A 27297-nucleotide genomic window follows, 5' to 3' on the forward strand; every position below is an offset into this window, starting at 1 on the left:
ACAAAATGAACTTATTCATCTTCAATGTACACAAATTATATGGTAAAGATATATGACAATTAAGACAATGAAGTAAAATATGTGCTCACATATAACAAAATATATAGACAAAAAAACAATAAATAAAAATATTTTTCTAGATATAAATTTTTTTATAACTTTTTACAGTGAGTTGAAGAAGCTAAAAGAGAAAAACTATTAACTCTTTTGGGTTACACAAAAAAATGGAAATGGAAGAAGTGTTTGTCATACAATGAATTCAGTTTTCAAATTAAATGTATAATATAAAGTTATATTTACCGTTCAAACTTTATAAATGCAATGAATTTTTCTCAATATAAGTGTACACAAATGTTCCCGTTAAGATATTTAAACAATTAGAAAAACTAAATATATTATTTTCTTGGAGGTAATACCGATATGACATTAATAATTTGATTGTGCTAATTATACTTATGAGTTAATATGAAATATTAAAATAAGTGTCATAAGAGTCAGTAAAAAGATGATTTATTGTCAAAAATATTATTATTATAAATTACAAATAAATGACAACATTTAATCAATATTTATTTAAATCAATCCATGAGTACTTTTTATGTGATGATAGATTGTTATAATAATTAGAGGTGAGCATTCGGTCGATTCTGTTACCGACCGAACCGAACCGAATTAGTCATAACCGGATCGAAACGAAATATTTAGCAATAACCGAACCAACCGAATTAATTTTCATAACCGATGAAAATCTTTCATCGANACTAATTATACTTATGAGTTAATATGAAATATTAAAATAAGTGTCATAAGAGTCAGTAAAAAGATGATTTATTGTCAAAAATATTATTATTATAAATTACAAATAAATGACAACATTTAATCAATATTTATTTAAATCAATCCATGAGTATTTTTTATGTGATGATAGATTGTTATAATAATTAGAGGTGAGCATTCGGTCGGTTCTGTTACCGACTGAACCGAACCGAATTAGTCATAACCGGACCGAACCGAAATATTTAGCAATAACCGAACCGACCGAATTAATTTTCATAACCGATGAAAATCGAACCGAATTAAAATCAATTAATTCGGTTGGTGACCGAATTAACCGATTAGTTTTAAAAAAAAGTTGTGATTTAATTTTAATTATATATGTAATTTTTTTGAACACTACAATCTACACAAATGCATAAAAACATAAAATCACATACATCACAAATTTTTCTTTAGAATTAGGGCTGATTTTAAAATTAAAAATAAAAATATATATTAAAATTGATAAATAATAAAAACTTATTAAATAATAATATTTATTATATCGGTTAGCCGATTTCAAAAATTTGAAAACCGTAACCGAACTGATCGAATTAACCGATATAACTGATTTTTTTTATTTGAAAACCGAATTTCCGAAATAACCAAATCGAATTTCCGAATTGACTCGGTTCGATAGGTTTATATGTTATCAAGTATAAGAGTCTAATAAATTAATGTGTAGTTTATATGTTATCAAGTATAAGTGTCTAATAAATTAAAGGTGACTAGGAAAGTAAAAGCATCCAGTAGAAATTGTTGTCAATTTACATGAAAGAGAATAATAATTAAACAACATTGTAAATAAAAAATTGCATATCGTTGATAGTCAAAAAAGATTGTAATAATTGAATATTATAATAAAATATATGCATTATTGAGAGAAAATGACAAATAACAAAAGAAAACAATATGATAAAAAAGATATGAGAAAAATTTTAGTAGTCCAAATCTTTTTTTAAAATTAAAAAATATGTTTTTTTTTAAATTAGTTACATATGTTAATTAACATGAATTTTCAAAATTTACAATATTATTATCATTGTTTTTGTTGAGTTAACTAATTTTGTTTCAAATTATAATTACTTCAACATATGTTTCTCACGTGCAACGCACGTGCATTATTTCTAGTATTTTTTAAATAACTGACTTTCGTGGATGTAATAGATTTTTATCGAGTTTAATAAAATTTATAGACTAACCGAAATAACAAAAAAAATTTAAAAATCAATTTTTATTCAAAAATAATAATAAAGAATTTAAATTTTATTTATTAAAAAAATTATTATTATACGGGAGAACCAAATTTTATGATTTTCCTATATCTAGTGTAATTTAAAAAATTCATATTTATAACTTTAAATCGAGATATTTAGGAAAATAGACATGATCAACAAGTTTTAAAATTTTTAAAAATAATGATTGACGAGTGTTAGATAACAAAATACAAACATGATAGATTGTAAATTTAAAGTTGTAAATAAATACAACAAAATTTAAATTTTTTTAAAAAAAAATTTATTTTATCAATTGTATCATAAAATGTTTTGATAAATTATAGAATCAAAACTTAATTTTTATTTTTCATCATGCAAGAACTGTTTAAATATTTAAGAATTGAATGACGTTATAATTTTTTGGATCTTCTTCCGCTATTATTGAATATTACAATAATTGATATAAACAATAGATTAAAAATCAAAAAATCGATTTCGAAATTCAAAAATTTATACAACATTAAAAAAATTTTGTTTTGATTTCAAACTATTCTAATATAAGTGAAATAATTTTTTTTTAGAAAGTATTCACGCAAGAATTGACAAAAAAAAAAAAATTATGAAGAGTAGTGTATACAATACAACATGGCTAAGATGAATTGCTTCAAAGAATTGTAATCGAGGGAGTAGGTATTCCGTAGTTGAATGGAAATGGCTTTTAAATTATAGTTTGGTGGAGATTGAGAAGATAACAAGGAACTAGGCTGTCACTTAAGTGGGATACGCCTTTGACTTCCGTGCACCTAAAAGTCGTGAACGTGCAACCAATCAGAGACCTGGGAATTGTAAAAAAAAAAAAAGAAAAGAAAAACGAACGTGTGAAACTGTGGGCCGCACCACCCGTACGCCGTACTAAAGTCTCTTGGACTTTGACTTGGACATTGCTCCTCGGAATGGCCGCTCTGATAATGGGCCTCAGCTTTTATGGACCTATATTGCTTTCTAGCCTGTTCGAACTTTCTGGTCCGACCCATTTTAAGTGCCCAAAGAGTTGTTGGGTCATAGAGTAATAGGTTTCAAAGGTACTAAAGCGGAAATAGTACGAGGTTTTGGGTTTAAATTTGTCTCCGCTTCGATAGAATTTTGATTTTGGTGTTGAATTTTTTTGTCTGTTTTGATGGTTCACTGATATTTATAGCCTTCTTATCTTTGGATCTCTGGTTACTAAATTTTACTGTAAAATCTGTTTTTTTTTCCTGGGAAATGTTGCATGTTGAATTTATCGAGGCAACAAGAGAACCAAGTGTCACATTTTTGGTGCATGGCCAAGTTTGATGGAATATCGGGATTTGGTTTCAAAGAGATCTCTGTTGGAAATGCAACCCATGTATGGTAAGAGTTGGTGGCCAAATATTGTCAGCCGTTGAATGTGTAAGCCTTTCTTCCATGCCTAGTGTTCCGTTACAATCGGTGAAAAAGTTTTTGATCGAACTCTCCCCAAAAGTGGTATTTATATATAAGATTCGATGGTCAAAATAATACCTTAAATCACGAGGATTCTTTAGGGTTGACTTGCTCACTACTGCAATTCTTTCGCGTATCTGAACATTACATACTCAAGGTGGGGGAGAAGGTGCTGCAGCGCAATGCGTCAGCGGTTTCACTGGCCTGGATGTTCCTCCTACTTGCGGACCACTTTGGTAAGATCCCTGGAGTTTACATTTCTTGAGTTCTTTTCGCAACATAATAATAATGTCCAGGATCTTGGGAGATATTTTTATGGGCCGCTACCATACCGTGTTTGATTATGGCAATCGGTTTGACTATTTAAAATAGTAGAAACATACCACTCGAGCATAACATAGAAAAATTTGCCACAATATTTGGGTTCTGACTTGAGCCAGACCTCACTTAGACGTGGACCGGATCTATGGGCTGAAGGCCCAATTGGCATGTCCGAGGCTTTAATTGATCCACATGACGTCATCTAGCATGTCATTGTCTTGGAATTTCTGAACTCGCAGCGTCATAAGCCAAAAGAAAAAAATCAATGCCCGGAATTGTTCGTTTTCTGCGATCCTATGCGGCAACCTCTAGAACCATTCATGAAATTCGTGGTCCCCTTAAATTTCCCACACAGATTACTTACGTATATCCTCATATCCAAGTGGGTTTTGTTTCTCGATATATTTGTACGCCACGATATTTGCACGGTTCTTTGATTTTCTTTTACCTTGTTGCGAACTCCTGTTTATCTGTTTTTGTTAATATAAGTTTGGTTCTTGATATAATCGAAGCCCTGATGAGGTTAGTCGAAACATACTTTCTTCCTGCTTGTTAGGATTGGATACGATCGTGGTTTTTTGTAATCTTTTCTTATATTTCGTGCTTTGTTTCGCTTCTTCAAACGATAAAAAACAGTTGAAATTAAGAAAAGGTATAAAAGGGTTTACATTAATTCTATTATTTTGAAACTTCAGCTCCAAATTCATTGAGTCGTCACTAAACTTAATCTTGGGTCTGCTCCTGTTACTAATGCTTTTTTGATAGTTTTTGCTAAATCTAGCTATGTTCTATAATTTGCTGCGTGATTCCTGGATTGCAGTGATGATATGAAGCGCAATCAAACTTCGTGACTAAATTCCATGGAGGATGGTTGAATAGCCCATATTTTTGCTCACAGTATCGGTTTCAGTTATTTGTCAGTTGCACTTTTACAGTTTACTAAGCTTTTAAATCTCTTGGTTCAACCATGGCGGTATTTCACGTACCTGGAGCCTTTAGCAGTTGCCACTCTCAGTTGGATATGAATGTGCTACAAGAGACTATTTCTTACAATGTAATACATATTAATTCATTGATTCATAATGTCAGTTCTATAGTTCCATCTAGGAGCCTTTGCCATAGAAAACAGAAGATCTGCTCTTTTTCTAAGAATTTTGTTAATCAATTCAAAATCCAACGCTTCTCACACCAAGTTACTTCAAAGAGATGGCTGGTAAGCATTATCTTCTTAGTGGAGTGGACAAGCACAGAACACAATCATAGGAAAAGAAATTACTTTTCTCTTCTATCTTTTTGAAATATATATTTTTCTTCTAGTGCCGTTCCCAATATTCCATTTCGCCTGAAAATGAGTATCGCTCATCACGCAATATAGCAATCAGCTTGTTAAGGCGATACCGTAGTTTTGTTGAGCGTGGAGGAGGTGACAACCTAAAAGTATGTCCTATATTTTTTGCTTTTCTGGTTTCTTATAAATACGTTATTTCTCCTTGCTTATTCACTTATCAAATGATTTCTAGGAGTTCATTATCGCTGGTGTTAATTCTTATGCATTGGGATGCACTGATGAGGGCTTGAGGAAAGAACTTACTGATATGAAGGAATCTGGTGTCGAAATTGAAGCAATGCAGGCTTATGGAGGCAGTACAAGCTTAAAATACAAGATTATCTCCCAAGAAGTTAGCCATCTTATATTTGAGCAAGTGATTACTTTTTTAGAGGGTTCCACGAACCTATATATATATTTTTAATTTTTACTATCAATTCATATGTGTAGATTGATGAATGCATCTTATGGCTGGGCATTGTGTTTATAACAATTCTTTGTACACCACAACCAACCGTAGTTCGATGGTCATCCACGCCTTCAGTGTGTGATAAGATGCTGGTCCAATGGAAGGGTTTCTGTGCGATCATAGCGAATGCATACTACATGAGAGGAATGGCTTGGTAAGATACTGTTGGTTTTTTTCAATCTTATTCTTTCGATTTTTATGTTAAAAAAGTTGATGTTCAATCCCCGCCTATCGTTCCATATGATTTACCCAATACCTCATCCATATTGGTCCAAGAACTATTGATAAATCATACATCACGGAGTATGAACGATTTTTCCTTGTATGTGCACATTTCATGTTATGTGATCTCTTATCACAACACTCTCGTATTGCTTGATAGCTCAATAGATATGCTTTAACGTTTTATATCGATAAAGCTTCGGTTTTGGACCAGCAAAGCTGAAATTCCAAATTCTGAAATAATGGATACTGTTTACCTTTATAAATTTAGGCTTCCTGTGAAGACTCTCCAACTGGAACAAATGGCAGTAATGGGGAACGCAGAAGAGCCATCAGTTGTTGCTAGCCGTATGAGACTAGTATTTAGCACCCTTGAGGTCAGTTTTCTGTGTTTTGATTTCCTGAAAATATTTGAGAATTATTCTTGGCTATTTCTTGGGTGGGGATGTTTGATTCGAAATACAATCGATTAAAAAAAAAGAGTATTGAAATGAGCTTTTCATGCAGGTCGTGAGTCCACAATGGCCAAGAGTATAATATCGTGATGGCGCATCCAACATCAACATTTCACTTTGTCACTCTTCCCTTCATTCACACGAAACACAGGACAAGATTTATGCCTAGAATATCCATTAATTTGTGCCCCGTGTCATACAGAATTCGTCAACTCTGTATGCATCTCTGAAATGTATATTAATGCATGGCAGAAATTAGTATACGATTATACTCTTCAAATAACTCACGTCTCTGGATCCTAGTACTACACAATCCAAAACTAGTGCCGAAACATCAATCAGCAAAAAATGAACAGAGATTACAAATTTGATCACAGAGTAGTAGAAGTAACAAGCGAAAAACCATTTTTTAGCACTTTCATAGCCCGCCAATGGACAGCCGCCGCAGTTTCTGATGTTCCCATCTGGAATACGAAGATAGCAATAAGAATATACATGGTAATAAACAAGAGAACCTAAAATTAAGAGAGATCAATGTCCGGCCAAGAGGACGCGTGTAATAAAAACAATAATTAAGGTTGATAGTGGAGTGTCATTGTTTCATCCAATAATTTGATGCACGAACAGTAGATAAAGGTTAGCTCCCAAGGGTTAAGATTCGCTAAAATGATTTCACAGACCACTAAATAAAGAGGTTATCATTTTTTACCTTAAACTCCATGGAATGATAGTCTTGCCACAGGCTTGTGTCTTGATGGTAAGTTGTAAGTGCAGATTCATACAATTTCCGAGCATTTGAAAGACCTGCTTTGTCCCCAGCAGATGCAAGATTCATTTCTAGCTCAATACATTTTCTGTATATGGCAAGTCCAGGATGCGGTAGGGCAAGAAATCTGCAGTCCAGAAAAAGGATAAAAGATCATATGCATCAGTGCAGAAGTCTATCACGGGTAGGTCAACATATGAAATACTTATGATGCATGCATACATATATGTACCCACCGCTTATACACAAGTCTCGAGCTATCAACTCCATCCCTTTGAAGAATATAATTTACAATTATTGAAGAGAGAGAAAACCCAAAATCGTTTCCCCCATATTCGGCCAATGAAAGCACTGCAGTATCCACAAGCTTGTCAAAATAATGTCTCTGGTTTGCAAAATATTTTAGTCCCTGCAAATCACCAAAGGAAAACCTAGTTACCAAGTCGATAGATCCCTTTTTCTTCCTCACAGTTTTACCAAGCATACAAATCACCATCACGGCAGACTGTAAAATCAGAGGAGGTTCAAGAAACTACTCAGCAACAATCAATTGGCAGCATTACTAGCTTGCTTAAAATGCAAAAAGGACATTAGTGTGAGACGAAGAGTCAGCACATAAATAGATAAGAGTTTAGTGCAGTGCTTGTAATCACACAGAAGGAATGAGGTATCAAAATTTCTGCATACCATAAGCCAGATGTTTTCTGCTTCTAAAATGCTAACTTTTATCAAAACATTGCTGAGGAGTTCAAAGATATATGGTTGATCAGCCTTGTTATGAGAGCTCACGCCCTGAATATGTCTCATTTCTATGGACAGACGCAAGGTCCATAAATGCACCGCATTTGAAAATTTTCCGGAGCAAAGTTTTTCAACCAGCCTTTTAGCTTCATCCAATTTTCTCAGCTGCAATAAGAACGAAACGTGCAGGCAAGCAAGATCTTCTGTCATGCAGCAAAGGTTCTCAGCCTTCTCAAATACTGTTTCAAGATGTGAAACAACTTTAATCGCGTGACCATGCTTGGTCAAGAAAGTGTTTGTTTCTCTATCGCCCCCTTCGTCACTGGCTGCATCCATGAGGAATTTTACATAAACATTGAACATCGAAGCTGATGGTAGAAATTTCAAACCCTCCTCGTAAACCTAGAAATACCACACATGAAAGGTGAGTCTCAAATGCAACTTCATACCACAAGTTCATAATGTCCACTGTATCAAACAAAAACACAAATCAGTTAACCAGTATCACAATAAACAGATTTGATTTGTTCTTCATTTCGAGCATATCATTATTTTGTTAATTGGGGACCTAGTGCCACGTGGGAACTATTATCTATGAGCCTTGCATTATAATAAGGCATTTGAAGTCCAAAAGTACAAATTCAACATTCAATCTGTCAATAAAATCTTCTGTGGCATGAAGATTGCTGGCTGGTTATTTATCAGTGGCAGCTTGGCATACAACGTACTTTGAAACCAGCGGCCAAGAAAAATTTTACAAATGGCCAACAAGTATTAACACCTGGCTGTTATGATACTTTAGAACAACTTCACGAATTGAGTACATCTAATCATTTTAGGACGCCCTAATCAAATAACTTCAGTTCAAACCTATCAAATTTTTACAGTATGCTTGGTTGGCCAGGAATCTAATTCGTGAGGAGAATTAACTTTTTAAAATTAAATAATTATGAAAGAAAAGGAAAATAATCATAGCACTTGATAGATTATATTCAAGTGTATATTCTAACAAAATGTTGATTCTAAGAAACAATCTTTATTTAATACGAATATTTCAAAATTAAAAAGTATGGCCTCAAAATAAATTACCTAAAATTTAGAACAATAATGATGACAAATTTTCCAATATGTCATCCATAACACGTCTCAAAGTAATTAATTCTTGGAAAAAACAAAGACAAGAAATAATGTTTTAATCTTGCAATATAACTACCTACTATAGATATTGAAACTAACAAAAGATAAATATAAAACACATCCACGGTGGCAGCTGTTGGAGACCTGCGGGTCCAAAGCCTAATCCTGGTCACTGATTGCAGAAAGTCCAAATGGGATAATATATGAATTTTACGCATAGTCATATCAATTAAATAATCATGGAGAAAGGTCCCCTTTACGGGACGAAATCCTCTACCACACTTGGTGCTCCAAACCATGCTACACTATACTCGAACAATCTAAGTTTGCACAAATTTTAAAAAACTAAACGCACAAAATATTATATATAAACACAATACAATAAATTACTGACAAATATCTCAAGTACGATAAACAATTAAAATTATTTATTTTTTAAAAAAAAAAATGAATAAAATATTTTGTCTGTGATTTATTATATTTTGTTTATAAAAATTCGTGCAAACGGGATTTGTTTGAGCAAACGGCAGCACGGATTGGAGTACTAAATGTAGCAAAGGATTTTGTTCCCCCCTTTACAATGCATTAATTTGAATCAAGGGAAGTTGCTAATGGATTGCTGTATTCACATCCCTTGGATGGGAGAGAGGAATGATCAACTAAGATGTTAAGATTCACAGCATGCTTACCACATAAACATATTAGTTCATTGTCAAAAACCTCTTTAACTCGAGATCAAATTTCCACCTAAGTTGTTGGCACAAAATAATGCATGGTAAAGGGAATTACGATATTAAACTGGTCAACCTGGATCGCCTTTCCCAGCTGTTCAGGATTTATTCCTTTGATGTCACCTATTTCAACCCTTGCAAGCCAATCCCAGTACTGCGGGTCTTTTGCAAATTCCTTTTTCATGTCATCGAGTATTTTCTTTCGTGTATCATCTGAAAGAGGCAGATCTATGGCTTCTAGTATCTCTAGTAACCGAGTTCTGAGACTGAAAGCTGTTGGCAGAGCGAGGATTGCAGCACTATAAACAGTTTGTAGAATGTTCAAGCCATGCTCCCTAAACAAATCAACCTTCCCCATAGATTCACGCTCTTGGAGAGCAGACGTTTTATCGTCTTCCCCTGGCTCATTGAAAGCCATAAACAATTCCTTGTTATCATCTCTCCACTGTTTCTCATCAACACCTCTCTGATCACGAGTCAGGGTCCCCTCATCCTCTCCCAATGCAACCTTTCGGGCTTTTAACTTGTTCAGATATGTGAGTTCCATACGAATGTACTCTATCCACAAGTCCTCTGAAGTAGGGCATGCCCTCAAACCATTTTGCATTAGAGAACGAGCAGCTGCAACATTCAGATTCTGATCGAATTCCCAAGCAGCAGCATAGATCCAAACACCAGGCACTTTCGGATGAAATCTAACTAGTTGAGCCAGAGCCTATACATCCTCAAGATGGGAAATTGTATGTGTCAGGTTCAAGCACAGGCACCGAAAGGAGAACAAATGGAGCCAAATCAATTTATGATACCAATGCGTGATTTTTATCTATACACTCTACGTACCTAAAGAAACCATTTTAATTGTTTTTTTCATGCTAATGTAAGTCTCCAACCCAATATCCTGGCGTCGAATAAATTTTTTGATGAAAAATTAGATCTTTTTGAACAAAAATGCAAAGCTCCATACACTTCCCTACTGAAATCCAAGATGTAAGAACAAAAGTGACCATATTAAGGTAGTTTTCCAAGAATCCAGATGTAAGAACAAAAGTCACCATATTAAGGTAGTTTAGCTAGACTTATTTTAAGTGCCAATAAAATGTTTTGAAATTATACATAGAAGTTAGGAAACATACCTAAGCCAAGCGCAATTGTAAAAATTGCATTAATCATAAAAATGAGCTCGATATTAACTAATATAATTTCAACATCTAAAAAATGAGAACAAAAACAGTCAATATAAAAACAATACCTTCTTTAACACACATAAAAAAAATACCTTCTTCATTCTCCCGTTGCCACGCGCTCTGCAAAACTCCAAATATTGAAACCAAAGTTCAATGTCTCCCTTAAACCGGTTCGTGGCAAGCCGATATGTTTCTAAAATTCTGGAGACCCCAGCGTAATCGGAGACTGACTTCTTCGATTTTTTACCGCCGGAATTATTTGAAAAAGATTTTTTACGAAGGAGGCGGAGGGATTCGAGATTCTTTTCGTAGTCGATGTAGGCTAAGAAATCTTGCTTGAGGGGGCTCGGTCTTTTGAGACGGTACTCGAACTTGCGGCGGCGCTTAACAATCTCAGCAATCTCTCGGCGGCTGAACAATCCCCGCCGCTCTAGATCATCTAGCTCGTCTAGCATGCGCTCTAGCTTGAATTGCACCACGTCCGCCATTGCCGGTAAAATCTCAAGCAAGTGCTCGTTCAGGTGTGGGGGAAAACGGACCGAGAGATGACTGCGTGTTTACGCAAGGAGGCAATCGAAAGGAATACAAATAGTGGGCCGATTATAAAATGGACTGTATTGGTCTATGAATTTGGGCTTTGGTGCTCCGTGGAGGGAGCATACAAGGAATCATAAAGTTACTAAATGCTAAATGAAAATCTGGGAAGCCCTTTTCAGGTTTTAATTTTTTCTCTTTTTCATAGGGAGACGTGGGTATGTTCGGCAATTTTTTTTTTTCAGGAAAAAAAAAATCGATCCAAATTTCATTTTTAACAAAGAATATTCAGCAGTGACTAATAATGAAAAAAATAATCACGAGATTTATATAATGTTTAAAATCGTTTGAATAACATTTTGTTTACGAGTATTTATCAATCTAAATATATCAAAACAAAATATATACAAATACATCACGACAATAAATCATATATATCCTCTTATTCATGTGACATTTTTTAACTCGCATAATTATAACATAAAGACAACTCTTTCAAACTAACAAAAATATTTTTTATCCAAATATTTTTTTCAAACTATCCAAAAATATTCACAGTGGAAAAACAATAAAAATAAAATTAACAGAATAGTGAATTTTATCAAAACCAAAACCACGATGTACTTAAATAGAGTACACATAAACAAACGATTGTCAAATAAAATTCTCTTAATAGAATTACTTCATGGAGAGTTAGTCGCACCCATGAATGATATAAATACTACTGTTGCTTTGGCTTTACTCATATCAATGTCATATTTCTACGCAGGTCTTACCAAAAAGGGATTAAGTTATTTCGAGAAATATATTCAACCAACTCCAATTCTTTTACCCATTAACATATTTTACCGAGATAAAAATGAACACCGAGATTTATGTGAAAAACCCCTTAAAAAAAATATTAGAGTAAAAATCACGGACAAGATGAAAAGAATTCCACTATAATATTTTATGATGTACAACCACTTATTGTGTTTTCAAAGAGAACATACACTCTCTTAATACAGGAGAACAAACACCTCACAAATATTATAGAATTAAGTACTCAAATGCTATAAGATGATAAAGAACTCAATAAAGTAATGATTTCAGAATGATGGGCAGGAGCTCTATTCGTCTGTGTGAAAATACGTATAAAAACATGTCTTCCGTCAAATTTGAAATATGTACTTTGAATTTAACAAAATGTTTCCATTGTCAAATTTGACAACTCACAAAGCTGCTCAACGATTGCATTCAACCAAATGCATTTCCTGTGTCAAATATTTTTTGCCGGACATTTTGCACATCAAACAAATCATAAACCTTATAATAATCTAATTTGATGATCCTGTCGTTGAAAATTGCCGCATGTGTTGTTTACTAAATCAGTACATAGCCAAGGTCTTAGTTCTTCTATTTACCTATGGTTAAAATTCAGGCTATATGGAATGTGGGATAGATACACGGATAGGCTTTCTACGTCTGATCAAGTTTGCACAGTAGGCACAAACGATCCAAAAGAGGACTGGTCGCTCACGTGGGTATATCTTCTCTCTTGACAAAATCAACCTAAAAATACTCAGGATTGTCTCAAGTAGTAATGCAAGTTCAAACTTCAAAAACCATGAGGAAATTTAGCATGATTCATGCTGTTACACAGGAGGGCCGCAGACAAGTATGTTCCATCAACATGATCTCAACTCGGTAACTAGAGGAATTTACAAGTTGAGATTGTCTATAGCATCAGCCGCCCGTTCTGACTTAGAGGTCTTGCCATCCCTAGAGCTAGCACCCGTTATTATTGTTATTTTTTAAAAGAAGACTGCATATAACGGTTAATCAAATTTACTTAAACTCGGCGATCAAAACTGGTGTTTGCAGGTGCATGATAACCAAATGAATGGCAAACAGCTCGTATTGCAGTTGCTGAATTTAGGAGCAGATAATGCAGTTTGCAGACAAGGAATTCATGGGCTCTATCAGCTTTACAGTGCTGATATTTCCGTCCGCGCCTCTTTTAATTGAAGGTGACAGCTGCATATCTCTTAACCAAGCGAGGGACGGAGATGCATTTGTGGAATTCTTTATGACTATATAAGGCTGGAAGCTCCACCAACACAACAGAGTTAATAGAAAGAACTGAAAATGTACATCATATAAGCAAAAATGATTAATTTCATATGAGACCCCGAGTGCAAGTATCAATTTTTTTATTCTCTTTCCATTGTCTGTACGCAGTCGGCAGTGCTTGACCGCTCAAACACTTGGTCACTTGGATGATTTGTGAAAGTTAAAAAGAAGCAAGCTTTTGTAGGCTTAATTTTTTTACTAGCTATTCAGATCGTTGAACAATTCACCACCAACAAATTTAAAACACTGAAACTAGTACTGATGAATATTTGTTCGGGCCCTCAGTTTCATAGGGGCAGGTGAATGTCAAGAGTCTGGGCTGACTCATTCACAATTGAACTCTTAAGTCGATGTATCATAATAACTTAGACAGAAAAATGACATTTTATAAACAAACACTTCATTCCCTTGAAGGAGGACTGCAGAAAACAGTCAACAAAATGCTCACAGAAGTTCAAATAGCCCTTCATTGGTTCAGTTCTAGGCACAATATTTTGCAGCAAGCACAGAAGCAATAAGAGAGAACGTAAAAAGGCACAAAAGAAGTCATGACATCGATTCTGATGAAGCACCAAGTTCTTAGTTGGATCACTGAGATATGTTGTGACATATTGTTAACAGAAGTCCGTAGTGATCACTGGGTAAAACAGGAAGCACCAACTTAGTGACCTGCCCTTTCACTCTCTTTTCCTTGATATGCGACAGACCTTCGATAGCATCCATCCCTATCATTTCAATTTCCTTAACCTTGAAATCTTTCAACTTACAAACAAATCGATCCAACCGTTTTTGCAGAGTTCTGTTACCACTCAACATCTTGTTTGATTTTGTGTCATATGTCCATCCAATTTCTCCAGGCCGTAGCTCTGTCCAGGCATCTATCCATTCACCAGCTAAAGGGAAACCACCATCCAATTTATCATCCCAGTTCATGTCCCCACAAAAGATTACGTTTAGATTTTCATCAAGAAATTTAACAGCTTCCTTGGCTTGATCGACACGTTCTTTGCTGAACATCTGATCCCATTTTGGCGGGCTTGGACAAGGGCTTTCTAAGTGGCTTGTAGCAACAACCAGTGCAACATCTGGCAGCACTTCAACCTTCGCAAGACAAAGTTCCCGCCCCATGATGGAGTTTCGGAATGGTTTGCAGCTATAGGATTTAACAGCCAGTTTACATAACTGCAAAAAATTTATCGCTGTAAGTGCCTCAATTGAGAGTGTGATGAGCGGAAAACTGAAATTTTTAGTCCAAATGGTTCCTGGTGATATGGGTCAAACGTGCGAGCAACACAAAATAATTTTGGCAATTGAGAATTAATGACTATATGAAACATGAAACATCATCAAAAATCAAAGTAGAGTTCCCTGCCTCTACATTATTTAATAATTTCTTCTTTGGATCACCTGCATGCAGAAATATGGTCCTGGAAACTCCATACCATTTGAAATTGAGCACCGGTACTCCTTCCACCAACTCGATTGCTGGAAAATTTCATAGAAACTGGGGGTAACCTCCTGTAGAAGTACTTAGGCACAACTGGTGACAAACATGAAAAATAATGGGATTTTAAGAAATCAAAATAATTATTAAGGAAAGAAAACCTGAAAACATATAATATCCGGTGAGTGCAGTTCAATAAGGTTGCCCAGCGCTTTCATCCTCTCGTGCATCTCAAGATCTTCACGAAACCAAACATTATAACTCAAAATCTTCCATGTTTTAGATTCTGAAGCCAGATGAGTCCCACCAGAAACAAGCATTGCTGCACAGAATTTTGATGTTATAATTTCAAATTCTAGCAATACAAGGGAAAATGGAAGAAGCAACACGGATCAACAAATTAGAGAGACTTCTGCAGAGCGAGGCCAATGCAAGAGCGGCAAACAATTTTTTTTGCATCCAATGAATTGATAATATCAATGAAATTTCAACACAATTTATCAAAAGGGAGCAGCGAAATCAGAAGAATTATTCAGTTGCTACATTTCATGCTCTGGTTTGACAAAAAGGGCATAGTTCCAACTTCCAACTTCCAACTATATTTTCAAAAAGAGTACACAACAAAACCAAATTCCTTCATAATAACATTCAAAGATAAAAGCTGAATTAGTAAATAACCTTCCAACATTATATTTTTAACTGTGGATTCACTGATAGAAAATATTTCTGCACGCCAGGTTCCCTCAGTTTATTCTTTCAGTTGTTTTGTGTGTTAGAAACAATTACAAAATTTGAGACCTGCAAACCTCATTATATAGGTGCCAAAATGATATCCTCCATGAGAAATGTCGCATATTCATTATGTTAATTCCATTTACATGTGTCTCGAGACACGTGAGATTCCAAATGCTGATACACGAATTGCATACTGATTCCTCATGTTTCTGTAGTGGTGAGATCCAATTCTTCTCAACTTGCACAAGTGCGTTGCATACTTGCATACATACAATGGACCACTGCGTGAATGTCGCTGCTTTAACTCGGATTAACTGAACATGGACACTCCAATATGCATGCATTTTAAACCGAATACATTCACTCTATCAAACTTTAAAAACAGAATCGACCCATCGTCATTTAATAAAATAATGCGATGTGAAATTCAAATGATTTAATAAAACCTTCAAAAGGAAATGGCGGATGAATAAGACTCCTAGCGAAAGAGCAAGACATGAGATCAAGAATCATAAAAAAGTTCTAGAACATACCAGATAATACTACTTCCAATGCCTCATTTGCAGGTTTCACGGCCCTAAACCCAGAAGAACCACCTGCATTACCCCCACCACCATCCGTACTTGAGCCTTCCCGATCTTTCCGCTTATTACTGCAAGGGCGAACTACTGGCAAGAAAACATTTTTATCTCCAGAGTTACCGCCCCTATTAACACCAATATCCACAAATGGGCTCTCCCTACTTCCCAAACCACCAATATCGCTACGCAGCGAAGGCGAAATGTCATCCTTTGACTGACTACAGCAACCAGTGTCATCGTTACCGAAAGAAGCATTCTCATTCTTTCCTTTCTTGATACCGTTACAACTTTTCAAGGGCAAGAAGACGCTGCCAATGGAAGAACCCAAAAGAGCATGATCAAGATCATCGTCGTCGACTTCGAGAGTGGACAACAGAGAAGCTGAAACCCTGGTGCCACAAATTTCGCAGGTTGTGCTGCCATACGGGTTCAAGAAGGTGCAGCCGGCGCATGACCACTTAGGTTTTGATGAACACGATAACGATGACAATAGAGACTGTGGTATTGGGGTGAGACAGATTTGACAGTGTGACTTCCGGGAAGCTGGGTTCTTGAATGTGCACTTGGAGCACGTCCAAGACATTGTTTTTATGATCAAATAAAGGGTTTTTCGAAAGGTTTCGGCGATTACGATGGAGATGGGAGAAGACGACGATTGGATTTACTACGTTAAGCAATGAAAGTAGTACGATTTTGAAATCGAAACCATCGGTGATGGTTGCCGCTTTTCGAGAGAAACGTCTGTTTCCCTATTCCTTCTGTGTTCAAACTTCCATTTACTCTTCACTTTATGGTCGACTATTAACTATATAGGTTATTTGTAATAAATAAACTAATTGAAGAATTTCAAATGCTAACAAAATCCAAATTTCGAACTTGATGAAACAAACATTGCTCAACTCACCAAACATTAAATTTAAAACTACCATCTTGCTATGCAATTAAATTTTTTTATTAACTGAAAATAACATGATGTTATCTTTAGACATAGCACAACAACGCAAGGATGGAAACATAATTGTTACAAATAAAAAAAAATGTCATTTGAAACAAAATAACCATGTTCATATAAATAATAATAAGTAATATTTTTGACATAAAAAATAATATTTTTTCATGAGTGTCACAAATAAGATATATGTCTCACAAATTAACTCGTGACACCGTCTCACAAAATTTTTAGCGAAAATTAAATTATTTGCAACTATTTCTGTACTAGAAATCATCTTCATACATAATTTTTTTTATTAGTTGTATATATTGGTACATAAAATTGATTCAACTGGTACATTATTTATTTATTTATTTTTTGAAGAGTTGTATATTTTTTATTGGAACCGATAATTTTTAATTGGGAAAAAGTGTAGTTATTTAAGCATGTAATAAAAAGCTAGGATTTTTAACTTTCATATATACATACACTTGTTTATTTATTATCCAAAACACTAAAAAAATTATTTTCCAAAAAAAAAAAAACAAGAAAGAAAGAACTCGAGTAATAATATAGTAGGGACAATGACGAAAATAATTTCCCCGTCCAAGGAATGATTCACAAGTTCCGACATAATTTGTACAGTAACACCAAACATGGTGGTCAATAGATTAGCAGTCCAACAACCACTAGCAAAACTAAACCAGAAGTTTATTTGCTAATACGTATACATTATTATCATCATGAAACGAATGAATAATAAAACAGGTAAGAAGTGAAGCCCCATATCAGATGCAAAATCTTGAAATGAAAGCCAATAAATCTCACTCCATTACCACTGCTTGCTTGTGTTGAGTTCACAACCTGGTTAGTCTTATTGCTTATCATTTTGCTGCATCCATTAAAAGAAGAAATCACTGAGGTGGTTTCAAATCCAACTCATTTTCATTGGGAAATGGGAAATAGACAATAGAGTACGAATAAAGTAACACGAATCATGCATACCTTCCAGGAAATATACAATTCCCGTGACCTGCAAATCATCCCCACAAATAAAAAGGAAAATGGTTCAGGTTATAGTTTATCAGAGCTGGGAGAGCATACATACATAACATGTGGAGCCACACATGGCCGCTTCGCGACAAACTTTCTATAATTATAGAACAAAAGTGTTATTATTGTGAAAACAACAGAATCCACATTATAATTTGCAAAGTCAGTGTACAAAAGAATTTGCCTCACTGTTTTTCCTTCCCTCGGTTTCAAATGAGATAATGTTTTTCTCCTGAATAGGAACATCGTCAAAAATCTTGGCCGTGCAAGCTTAGTCGACGAAGTCTTAGAAATTAATCGATATTTTTTTTTTCATGGATGAAACAAGCTAATTAACAAACACTAAATCTCGGCTTAATACTAAATGAAGCATTAATCGAAAATACGCACCAAATAGAGACAATGCCCTGAATTTCTTCATTGAAACAAGTAAATATATCAGCAATTTTAAAGTGAATTTACTTACTAGGATCAGTAGTTGTGATCGTGGCAGCACCCTTGAAATCACAAGATCCAGGGGACTTCCCTTCCTTTTGATAATAGCTATCAAATGCATATGAAGCATGGTTCTTAACATTATTAGGCTGGTAACAACTCTCCCCTGGTTGGATTTCCGAGCAATTCGCCCTCCCCAGTCCACAGGACCAATCTAAAGCCGTTTGCAAGGTCTTTACATCCAAACCATCAGTGGCAATACAATAAGTTTGATTTGTTGTGTCATTAGCCAAAAATGTGCCACTTCCCGACACATGAAGCAAGTAAACCGGCGTTGCATTCGCGTAAAACAACCCCCAACTGGCCTCAGATACCGGGGGTGACCTCAAGTCCTCGTTGAACAATTCATATATGTACACACTAGAAGAAATTTCGGGGTGCAAAGGCGTCCCGCTACGATCTATAACATGCTTAATCAAATTTGAATTATACGTATCCGCATTATCAATTGTAGCATAAGGCTCCTTTGAGTCTCCCCTCGAAGGCCACCCAGTCTCGGAAACAAGAACGACCACATCAGTAACATTGAGATTCTTCATAGAAAAATACACAGAATCAAGCATGGCATCAAACACATTGGTGTAGTGCAGCAATGTGTTAGGATCAACCATTTCTTCGGAGGGTGTTAATGGCTTGAAAAGGGAATTATGTAAAGGAACAACCCCTTTATTCTGCATAAACACATAGTAAGGATACAAATTCATCATCAAAGGTGACTGTGTCCTGGACAAGAACTGCAGCAACTGGGTAATAACAGGGCCCAAGCTCTGATTAAAATAGGCCTGGGAAGGTGGGAAGGGGTCAATAATTATGGAAGCAGAATTGGGAGTTGAAATCTTGATTTGGGTATGCAGATTTGCAGCCACAAGAGCACTGTAGAGTGACTCAATTGCTGGCATGAGCAAAGGTGTTGAACTGGGAACGGTCGTGAAGATTTCATCCCCAACTGCCACGCCGGTGATCAGAGTTTCAGGGTAGTACGCTCCTACATTGCGGCCAATCCAGGTGGCGGCAGTGGCGTTGGAGGAGCCAATGGCAAGAAGCTGGTTATTGGGCAGACTGACAATGACCCTAATCTTGGTATTAGCAAGCGCCTTGAGGATTTCGGCGTCGGCATCATAGAGCCTGACATGAGTAATCTTTTGCGACTGCAAAAATGCCACTAAATCTGTAGCCGATAGCAAATTTGACACATCTGTGCCGATGTTAACTCCTATATACGGTTCATCTTTGCTTTGCTGCGCATTAATTTCTGCGCACAGGACAAAAAAATACGCATCCATGAGCTTTATTTATGTACAATATAACGAAAGAAAATAAGTCTCTTGCATTGAACTTTGAATCAAAAAATCATCTTACCTGAGAAAAGTAGAAAAAGTTGAATGCTCAGAAGAACAAAGAAGAAGAACAACTTAGGATTTTCCATTAAAAATGATTTCTTGATTCATCTTCTGGTTCTGTACCAGCCAAGACCAACGGCATTTAGTTTGCAAATTTCTACAGATTTGAAATTTCTATAAACTAAAAATAAAGCATGGTAGTTTTGAGTTGGCAAACTATACGGCTCAAAGCATAAAATAGAATAAAAAGCATTGATGAGAATTGGTGGAAGAAAGTGACTTTAGTATTGAGTAGGCTATATTTGCAGTTTGGACAGTGAACTGAAGTCCCAAATGACTATAATGTCCTCCTGGACCGACAATAAAATTCTTGATCAACATTATGGAAATTACTTTTTGGTGGGTTCTGGTATAGAAAGTTCCAAAAGTCCCTGAAAAGTAAATGCGAGGTCAAACAGATCAAAACGAAAACACAAGGAATAAAGTGTTTAATATGAATATTATATATATAAGTCATTGTTTGGATTCCATTTTATTTGTATATATATATATATATATATGAAGGCGGACACTTTTTCTAGAGTTCCGGTGTCAGCTTATGGTGGGGCTCTCTCCTTATAAAAACTTGAACGTTGAAACTCTACACCCAGACTTCCAGGCTGTATCCTTGAGATTATTTTGTCTTAACCGCGAAAAGGCAATAACGCCCTTTCTACAAAATCTTGCACTGCTAACCTATCTTTTTGAACTATATAGCAAATTGGTGCAATGGCCCAGTGAGAGAGGTTATTATAATTGAGATTTTGTTTGACCAAGGAATTTGGTGGAGGAATTGAAAGAGTCTTATTTAAGGAATGGGGTAGGTTTTATTTTGCCAACAAAATGCTTTGTGACGTAGCAAAAATAATTTTTACGCGTAGACCAAAAAGTCTCATAATAGTTTAGTGATTGTTGCTTAGAAATTCAATCAACATATGTTGCACGTTACCTTCACAGATATGTCCAAGATTTCAAACTCACAAAGATTTGCTTCCCAATATATTTTATGATATCACGCCAAATTGTAGATTACCCAGAACAAATTTTTCCTATCATGGGTGTCATTCCTAAAGTTTGATAAATTCAATCGATATGGTAATATCGCTGACATAGCAACATAATTGGAAGGAAAAAAACATTATGAAGTCACACATTTAGCTTACTCTTTTCAAGAATGAGCATTTGGAATTGACTATATGTATCGCATTTGAACTTTGAAGTAGTGGTTCATTAGCAAAAGAAACGTAGAATGGACGTTTGATCTACTAAGCAAAGTACAGAAATTACAGGTCCAAACTGAAACGATCGCGTTGATAGTCATCAAGGTAAAACAATAATCGAATGTTCGTCTTGTGATCCATCATTAGAAATGTGGTGGAAACCGCGAAGTTAAAAGTGAATAACTTTGCTGATTTTTTCATGGGTCTGTATCTACCGGATAACAGCCAAGAACTCGAAGAAACCTTGCAAACTCCTACATCATGAAACAACAAAAACACACGGTTTTTTTTAGCATTTAGATAGTACTGGAAAACTATTTCGTGTAAGTGGACAGATGTGTAAATGAATCGAGCTAGTTCGCGAACTTTTCGAGTTAGGTTGATGAATAGTTTATTAATATATGAAATTATAGAATTCCAAGCTGAACTAAAAAACACTCGAACTGTTTTCGAGCCGAACCCGAATTCGAATATCTGGCTCGACGTGAGTATTTATTTTATGAGTGTTGGTTCAAATAGCTTTCAAACATGTTTGTATCTTAAGTTGAATCCGAACTCGAGCTCGAGTTCCAATTCGAGCAAAAAAAGTTAACTTCTCAGACATTGAGTGAGTCGAGTTCGAGCTATCTAATTCGAACCTTAATTTTTTTATATTCTACTCGATTCAACTAGTTTAAACCCCTAATATGAACATAAAGAATAGCAAGCGCAGAAAGCATTGGATCACGCAGTTTACCAACAAAGAGATGCCACCATAACGTTTTCTTTGTTTACCAATCTTATATTCAACCAAGTTAAATGCATGTAATGCAAATCACGAACAACACATGTAAAATACAGACCTGAAGATGGCCAAGTGCGTACTGGGCGCGAGGTTCAGCCATTGAAGCTTCAAAATCAATGTAAAAGAGGTAGTCAAAGTATCTGCAATTAGGATTTTGTCATTTCTACGTGGAGAATGATGTTAAGTTTTAGGAAGGAAACAATCCACTAATGGAAATACGAAAGTGATTTGAATGTCGAAAATGAATTACAAGGATTACAGAGTATATTGTGTGATATATAGCTCTGATGATATTCATTAGTCGTTCTTTAAAATGAGAAACATATTTAATGCGTTTATACAAGAGAATTATATCAGAAAATGGAATATGCAATGAGGAATAAACATACGTTCAGCCGATCCCAGCTGCACATAGCAACAAAAGGAATAAAAAAAATAGCATGGTTTGGCGATTACAAACATTTGCAAAGGTTAATTTGAAATTTTTATATGTCAAACACAACCTACCAAGATCATGTGTGTGACAAATAAAAAGAATATAAACCAATTTTAAGCGCCGAGTTCAACGAAGATCCTTATTGGAAATTAGTAATCATCTTAAAGATTTCGGGAAGCTGACCAGACAATTTTCTAGCATTAAGTGTGCAATCATATACATGACTTAGTAAGAGTTTGTACTTAAATAAATAAAGTGGTACTCACGTGGCACTCCCCCTGTTAGAGTCATCAACAACCCTCAAAGGCCGTCTTTTCTGTGGCAGGCTCTCAATCTGTAGATTATCGTTAAAATCAAATATAATTATCATAATTTAATAAACAGGAAAAAGGCACAAGGACTGCAAAGAAAATCACACCTAAAATTTACCTTTGACAAATCAATACCCCTCAAAGCAAAGACTGTCAAGGCTTTGAATAGAACTCCAGGTCCTTCGTCCAGAGTAAACACAATGCTAGTCTATAAAGAAAGACCGAAATGTTTGATCAACCAACAGAGAGTCAGAGGCTGATTAAAGAAATAATACCTTATAAGGTCGATCTGTTCCAGGGATTGTAGGTTCCCTTGCAAGTATTAGAAAACGAGTAATGTTGTCTGAATGATCCTGTTTGGCAGATCACATAAATAACTCTTACTGGATATTTTTTGCATAGTCATCTAATATTTTTATAGGAAGAAATAAAAGAGCGGGAGAAGGAAGAACAAATGCAGTGGGCGTGTGCTCATCAAAATTTCATCTAAAGACGAGTTTCGCTTTGAATATCAGCAACTCGTGATTAAATTAAATCTCATTATTTCATCACCATCATCATGATTCATTCAATCCCAATCAAACAACTCATGTGCCATGCACCCTCTGGCAGAAGATTCCATAAGAACACAAACAAGTAATATCAAGCAAAGCAGTCATCTTGATTTCAAGAAGCAATACATTAATAGTGTGCTCATATGCATATATATCATAGGCCAATACACGACCAATTAATGCTTCGATCAAACTCCTTGATGGCATGTCATACAATTTTTTTTAAAAGTGCATCATACCATTTTGGGTTCAGAGACCAAAGTTCAAAAGTGTTGCATCGAATTCTGAAAACAAACCATGACATGACTCGATTAAAGGGCCTGTTAGACAAGATTCTAAACCAAAACTTCACCTGTATTCTTTCAGAAAGAACATTCAGTCCATAGATTTCTGCGGCTCGAGAACTTGCGATAGCTCCAGTCTCTCTAAAACCTTCGGACGCTATAATCTGTCATCGGGTCAATGCAGAATCAAATAAAATTTGCAAACAAACGAATCTCAAAAGAGTACCTGAGCAGCACCAGCGGTATCATCTGTGCTAACTCTGGTTACACCCAACTTGTTCAGATACATCTCACACTGATCAAGGGCCTGAAACAACATCTAACAACTTTTTACATCTCACACTGATCAAGGGCCTGAAACAACATCTAACAACTTTTTGCTTAAATTTCCAGGAAGAATGTAAATCAGGGAAACAAACAAAGAAAAAATTTTCCTTGCACGATACAAGAGTCGGACTTTCTCTATCAGCTTAAGAAACTTAATTTGTTAAAGCTATTTAAGTTTATGGTTTTTTCTATTACACCGCCTACTTGAAACATTTTTATCTTCAACATAAAACCGAGTAATGAAATAACTCCAGCTAATCTTGGAATCCATTACCGCACTTGATTTGTTTGCACCCAACCAAAGATTTTGAAGAGTAGTACAATGCAGATAAAGCACATGAATTCATGAATGTAGAAAAGATGAAGAAATTATCACCTGTGGATGACTCAAGACGCACTTTAGCTCCTCCTTTCTGACCCCAGGCAAGCCTAGAAGGGTGTGATTGACAACTAACCGAACTTCCCCGACAATGTGAAGCCGATGCCGAAGCAACAAGTCATAGTTCCGATGGATGCTACCACCAACAGAATTCTCAATAGGAAGAACTGCTTTGTCGACCAACCACAGTTCAACTGCCTACGAAATAGAACTCAGCAACGTGAAGGCAAGAGGAAAGTTACTTGATTGAAAGAAAGTAAAAGGATAAGTTGAAAAGCATCATAACCTTGAATGCAGCCTCAAATTGGTCGCAAGGAACAGTCTCGCACTTAGGATATGCTTTTAATGCAGCAGCCTCACTGTATGCTCCTGGAATCCCCTATTTAAGAAAGTAGATCTTTCAAAGAATAAAAGACTACAAATCCAAGCAAAGTTATGGATTGAATTATAGCTAACATTACCTGATATGCAACGCGAACTTTTGATCCATCACTAGAAGAAGAAATAGCATTACTAGCAGACAAAGGTTCTGCATTTGAAACATAATTCATATAGTACATGCAAAGAAACAGTATAACCAAAATGGTCATCAATGTAGAACAAAATCAACCTGGAACATGTGATGGTTGTGGCATTTCTATATTGACCAGGTATAAAGACAGTTCACATAATCCTAGACTTCAATAATCATCACTCCTAATAAATTTTTCCCAAAAATGAGGATCAATCTGGCTCAAGAAGGAAATAACTTCTTTGTTTAATTTTAAAAATAAAACGCCAATGTCATTATTGTCGTGGCATAATTTCGCTTGGTCTTCTCTACTATGTGCGCATGAAAATGATTAGAATCAGCAACCGAACATCCCAATGGCAATCAAAGCATGTCATGCTAAATACTACGAGCAAAAGGCAGTCCAAGCAGCATATTTCCTCTTGACACATATAAACAAAATCCACAGGCCTGGTACCACACAGATGGAAAAGCAATATTACAACTACAACCAGATAAACATTACAAATCAGAAGTTAGTGAAAAAATAGATCCATCCAACATTACAATGACAAACTTACCCAAAACATTGATAAATTTCGTGGAAGTCACATGTTTTCCAATAATTAATTCTAAATCAACACAAAATATCGATCGGACACCTCCTCCATTGACAAGAATGAGGTTTTCAAACGAATCCAACAAACCTATGCTCAAGATACTATTTTCACATAAAAAATGGGATGCACTTACTTGGAAGATAATTTAAATCATGATGAAATCCCACAGCGAGGGAAACTTCAGTGGCCTCTTCAACAGCCGCAGGAGTTGAGGGGATCTCACCTTCCACGGGGGTGATTGCCCTGTGAGACAGACATTCCCATTTCCTCTGACTCCTCAAATTCAAGAAAGTAGACTGCCTATGCAAGGAATACGAAACGCCTATTTGAGGACACGTGGTGGACTTCTCGCTATTACAACCACAAACAATATGCGCAGCCTTCAAAGCCATGTACTTTCGCGGTCCCGACCCCGATCCAAAGTGTTGTATCTGAATGAACAAAACTCATGAGAGAAACAGAAAATTCCCAACAGAACTAACAGAGTCTTGACAGGATTGTAAATAAATTTCTCTTCTCAGATGGGTTTTGAATTGTTAAATGGAAATGTAGTCAGAAAAGTTCGGTTTCTCGAATTCCCGCAACAAGAACATTGAATGATTTGTTGGGAAATCTTGAAAAGCAGGCAGGAAAAGAAAAGAGGAGTAGGTAGACAGTGTTGGTTACACGTTTTATACTCGTGAGCATCGATGTATCATTTCCGCCAGCTCAAGTGTTGGCGGGTGGACATGGGGATGGACAATAGAGGTGGGGTGTGGTGGGTATCTTGAAGCGGAAGGGTGCGGCGGAGGATTGAGGAAGGGATGAGATGGTTGGTGATCATCTGGCAGCGTCGTGGCCATCGCGAGGCCCCCCTGACAGCTCTGAGACCCTACTGCTATAAATATACACGTTGTCTTATTTCTTTCTTTTTCAATAATGGTCGGGGAATTATATTATATCAGAGAAAGAAACATATTTAATTTTAAAAAAACGAGTCAACTAAAAACAAAAAAAAAATTTATCATGAATATTTAATTCTTTCTTATCAAATTTCAGTATTTGATAATGTTTTATAAAAAATTTGTCACGTCTATTACATAAATGTCACTTAATTAAAAATAATAATAATACTAATAAAGATAATGAACCGATATTAAAATTTGATAATATAGATAAAATCGTAAAAAATAAAAAAAAAACACATCACAAAGAATCAATTTCCCCTGAATTTGATAAATTGCTACACAGAATTTTGTTATTTTTCGAGAAAATTAAATTAAAATACTAATTTATGATTTTACACTCTATCAAGAGGGTGGAAATGCAACCTGATTTTAACAATGCATGACCTTATTGAATATCCCTGTAATTTAATAATGACATGGACATAAAATATAAAATGTCTAAAGATTTGAAATATCTATTTACATATATTAAAATTTGAAGATAAAAACTAATTTTTTTTTTAAATTCAAATAAATATATATAATATATTTTGTAGTTAAGGAGTGATTGTCTGATAATGGAACCATCAACTACCCATTAACGTCACTTAATCTTGTAAGAAATAAAAGATTGTTCAAGATTTTCAGATTCCTTAATAATTTGTGTTTAATGTATGAAATATATGGTCTCAATCGATTATATCTTTCTATACTTTTATAAAAATTTATTGAATTTTTTTAATATTTCGTAGACACATCTGTATGTACACAATGACTATTAAAATATAAAAAACGAGAGATTTAAAATATTTTAGTCTTTTGATATGTTTTTTTTTCAATGTTCTAAAATAC

At 35.3% G+C, this 27297-nt stretch overlaps 5 protein-coding genes across 9 annotated transcripts; 1 reads left to right on the forward strand and 4 right to left on the reverse strand.

Annotated features, from left to right (window-relative positions):
• Positions 1-4038: 4038 nt before the first annotated feature.
• Positions 4039-6555, forward strand: LOC140985277 (uncharacterized). 3 transcript variants are annotated; one of them, XM_073453076.1, is made up of 7 exons: positions 4039-4470; positions 4639-5031; positions 5136-5255; positions 5339-5497; positions 5596-5768; positions 6108-6213; positions 6344-6555. In XM_073453076.1, the coding sequence occupies exons 2-7, from the start codon at positions 4786-4788 to the stop codon at positions 6371-6373; spliced, it is 834 nt and encodes a 277-aa protein (XP_073309177.1). In that variant the 5' UTR covers positions 4039-4470; positions 4639-4785; the 3' UTR covers positions 6374-6555. The 3 variants fall into 3 exon arrangements, with proteins under 3 accessions (XP_073309177.1, XP_073309176.1, XP_073309178.1); XM_073453075.1 differs by having other exon boundaries at positions 4040-4340; XM_073453077.1 differs by having other exon boundaries at positions 4043-4200.
• On the reverse strand, positions 6463-11430 carry LOC140985276 (uncharacterized). Of its 2 annotated transcripts, none has more exons than XM_073453074.1 (6): positions 10943-11430; positions 9743-10381; positions 7745-8200; positions 7294-7466; positions 7001-7184; positions 6463-6755 (listed from the first exon to the last, which is right to left on the reverse strand). In XM_073453074.1, exons 1-6 carry the CDS (start codon positions 11336-11338, stop codon positions 6663-6665), a joined length of 1941 nt encoding a protein of 646 aa, XP_073309175.1. In that variant the 5' UTR covers positions 11339-11430; the 3' UTR covers positions 6463-6662. The 2 variants fall into 2 exon arrangements, with proteins under 2 accessions (XP_073309175.1, XP_073309174.1); XM_073453073.1 differs by having other exon boundaries at positions 9725-10381.
• A 2436-nt stretch (positions 11431-13866) lies between these two features.
• On the reverse strand, positions 13867-17050 carry LOC140985374 (uncharacterized). The gene is made up of 4 exons (XM_073453222.1): positions 16209-17050; positions 15102-15262; positions 14904-15014; positions 13867-14678 (listed from the first exon to the last, which is right to left on the reverse strand). The coding sequence occupies exons 1-4, from the start codon at positions 16837-16839 to the stop codon at positions 14085-14087; spliced, it is 1497 nt and encodes a 498-aa protein (XP_073309323.1). The 5' UTR covers positions 16840-17050; the 3' UTR covers positions 13867-14084.
• A 721-nt stretch (positions 17051-17771) lies between these two features.
• LOC140984330 (glucan endo-1,3-beta-glucosidase 1-like) lies at positions 17772-20519 on the reverse strand. The gene is made up of 4 exons (XM_073451651.1): positions 20095-20519; positions 18707-19987; positions 18193-18220; positions 17772-18079 (listed from the first exon to the last, which is right to left on the reverse strand). Exons 1-4 carry the CDS (start codon positions 20159-20161, stop codon positions 17929-17931), a joined length of 1527 nt encoding a protein of 508 aa, XP_073307752.1. The 5' UTR covers positions 20162-20519; the 3' UTR covers positions 17772-17928.
• Positions 20520-21255: 736 nt separating this feature from the next.
• LOC140984331 (arogenate dehydratase/prephenate dehydratase 1, chloroplastic-like) lies at positions 21256-26388 on the reverse strand. 2 transcript variants are annotated; one of them, XM_073451652.1, is made up of 11 exons: positions 25653-26388; positions 24871-24938; positions 24696-24788; positions 24407-24607; positions 23930-24022; positions 23772-23867; positions 23141-23218; positions 22984-23073; positions 22821-22888; positions 22177-22258; positions 21256-21588 (listed from the first exon to the last, which is right to left on the reverse strand). In XM_073451652.1, exons 1-11 carry the CDS (start codon positions 25909-25911, stop codon positions 21532-21534), a joined length of 1185 nt encoding a protein of 394 aa, XP_073307753.1. In that variant the 5' UTR covers positions 25912-26388; the 3' UTR covers positions 21256-21531. The 2 variants fall into 2 exon arrangements, with proteins under 2 accessions (XP_073307753.1, XP_073307754.1); XM_073451653.1 differs by having other exon boundaries at positions 21262-21588; positions 23930-24010; positions 25653-26386.
• Between the last annotated feature and the right edge of the window lie 909 nt (positions 26389-27297).

This window comes from Primulina huaijiensis, chromosome 9, assembly GCF_012295235.1.
Source record: "Primulina huaijiensis isolate GDHJ02 chromosome 9, ASM1229523v2, whole genome shotgun sequence".
Taxonomy (NCBI): Eukaryota; Viridiplantae; Streptophyta; class Magnoliopsida; order Lamiales; family Gesneriaceae; genus Primulina; species Primulina huaijiensis.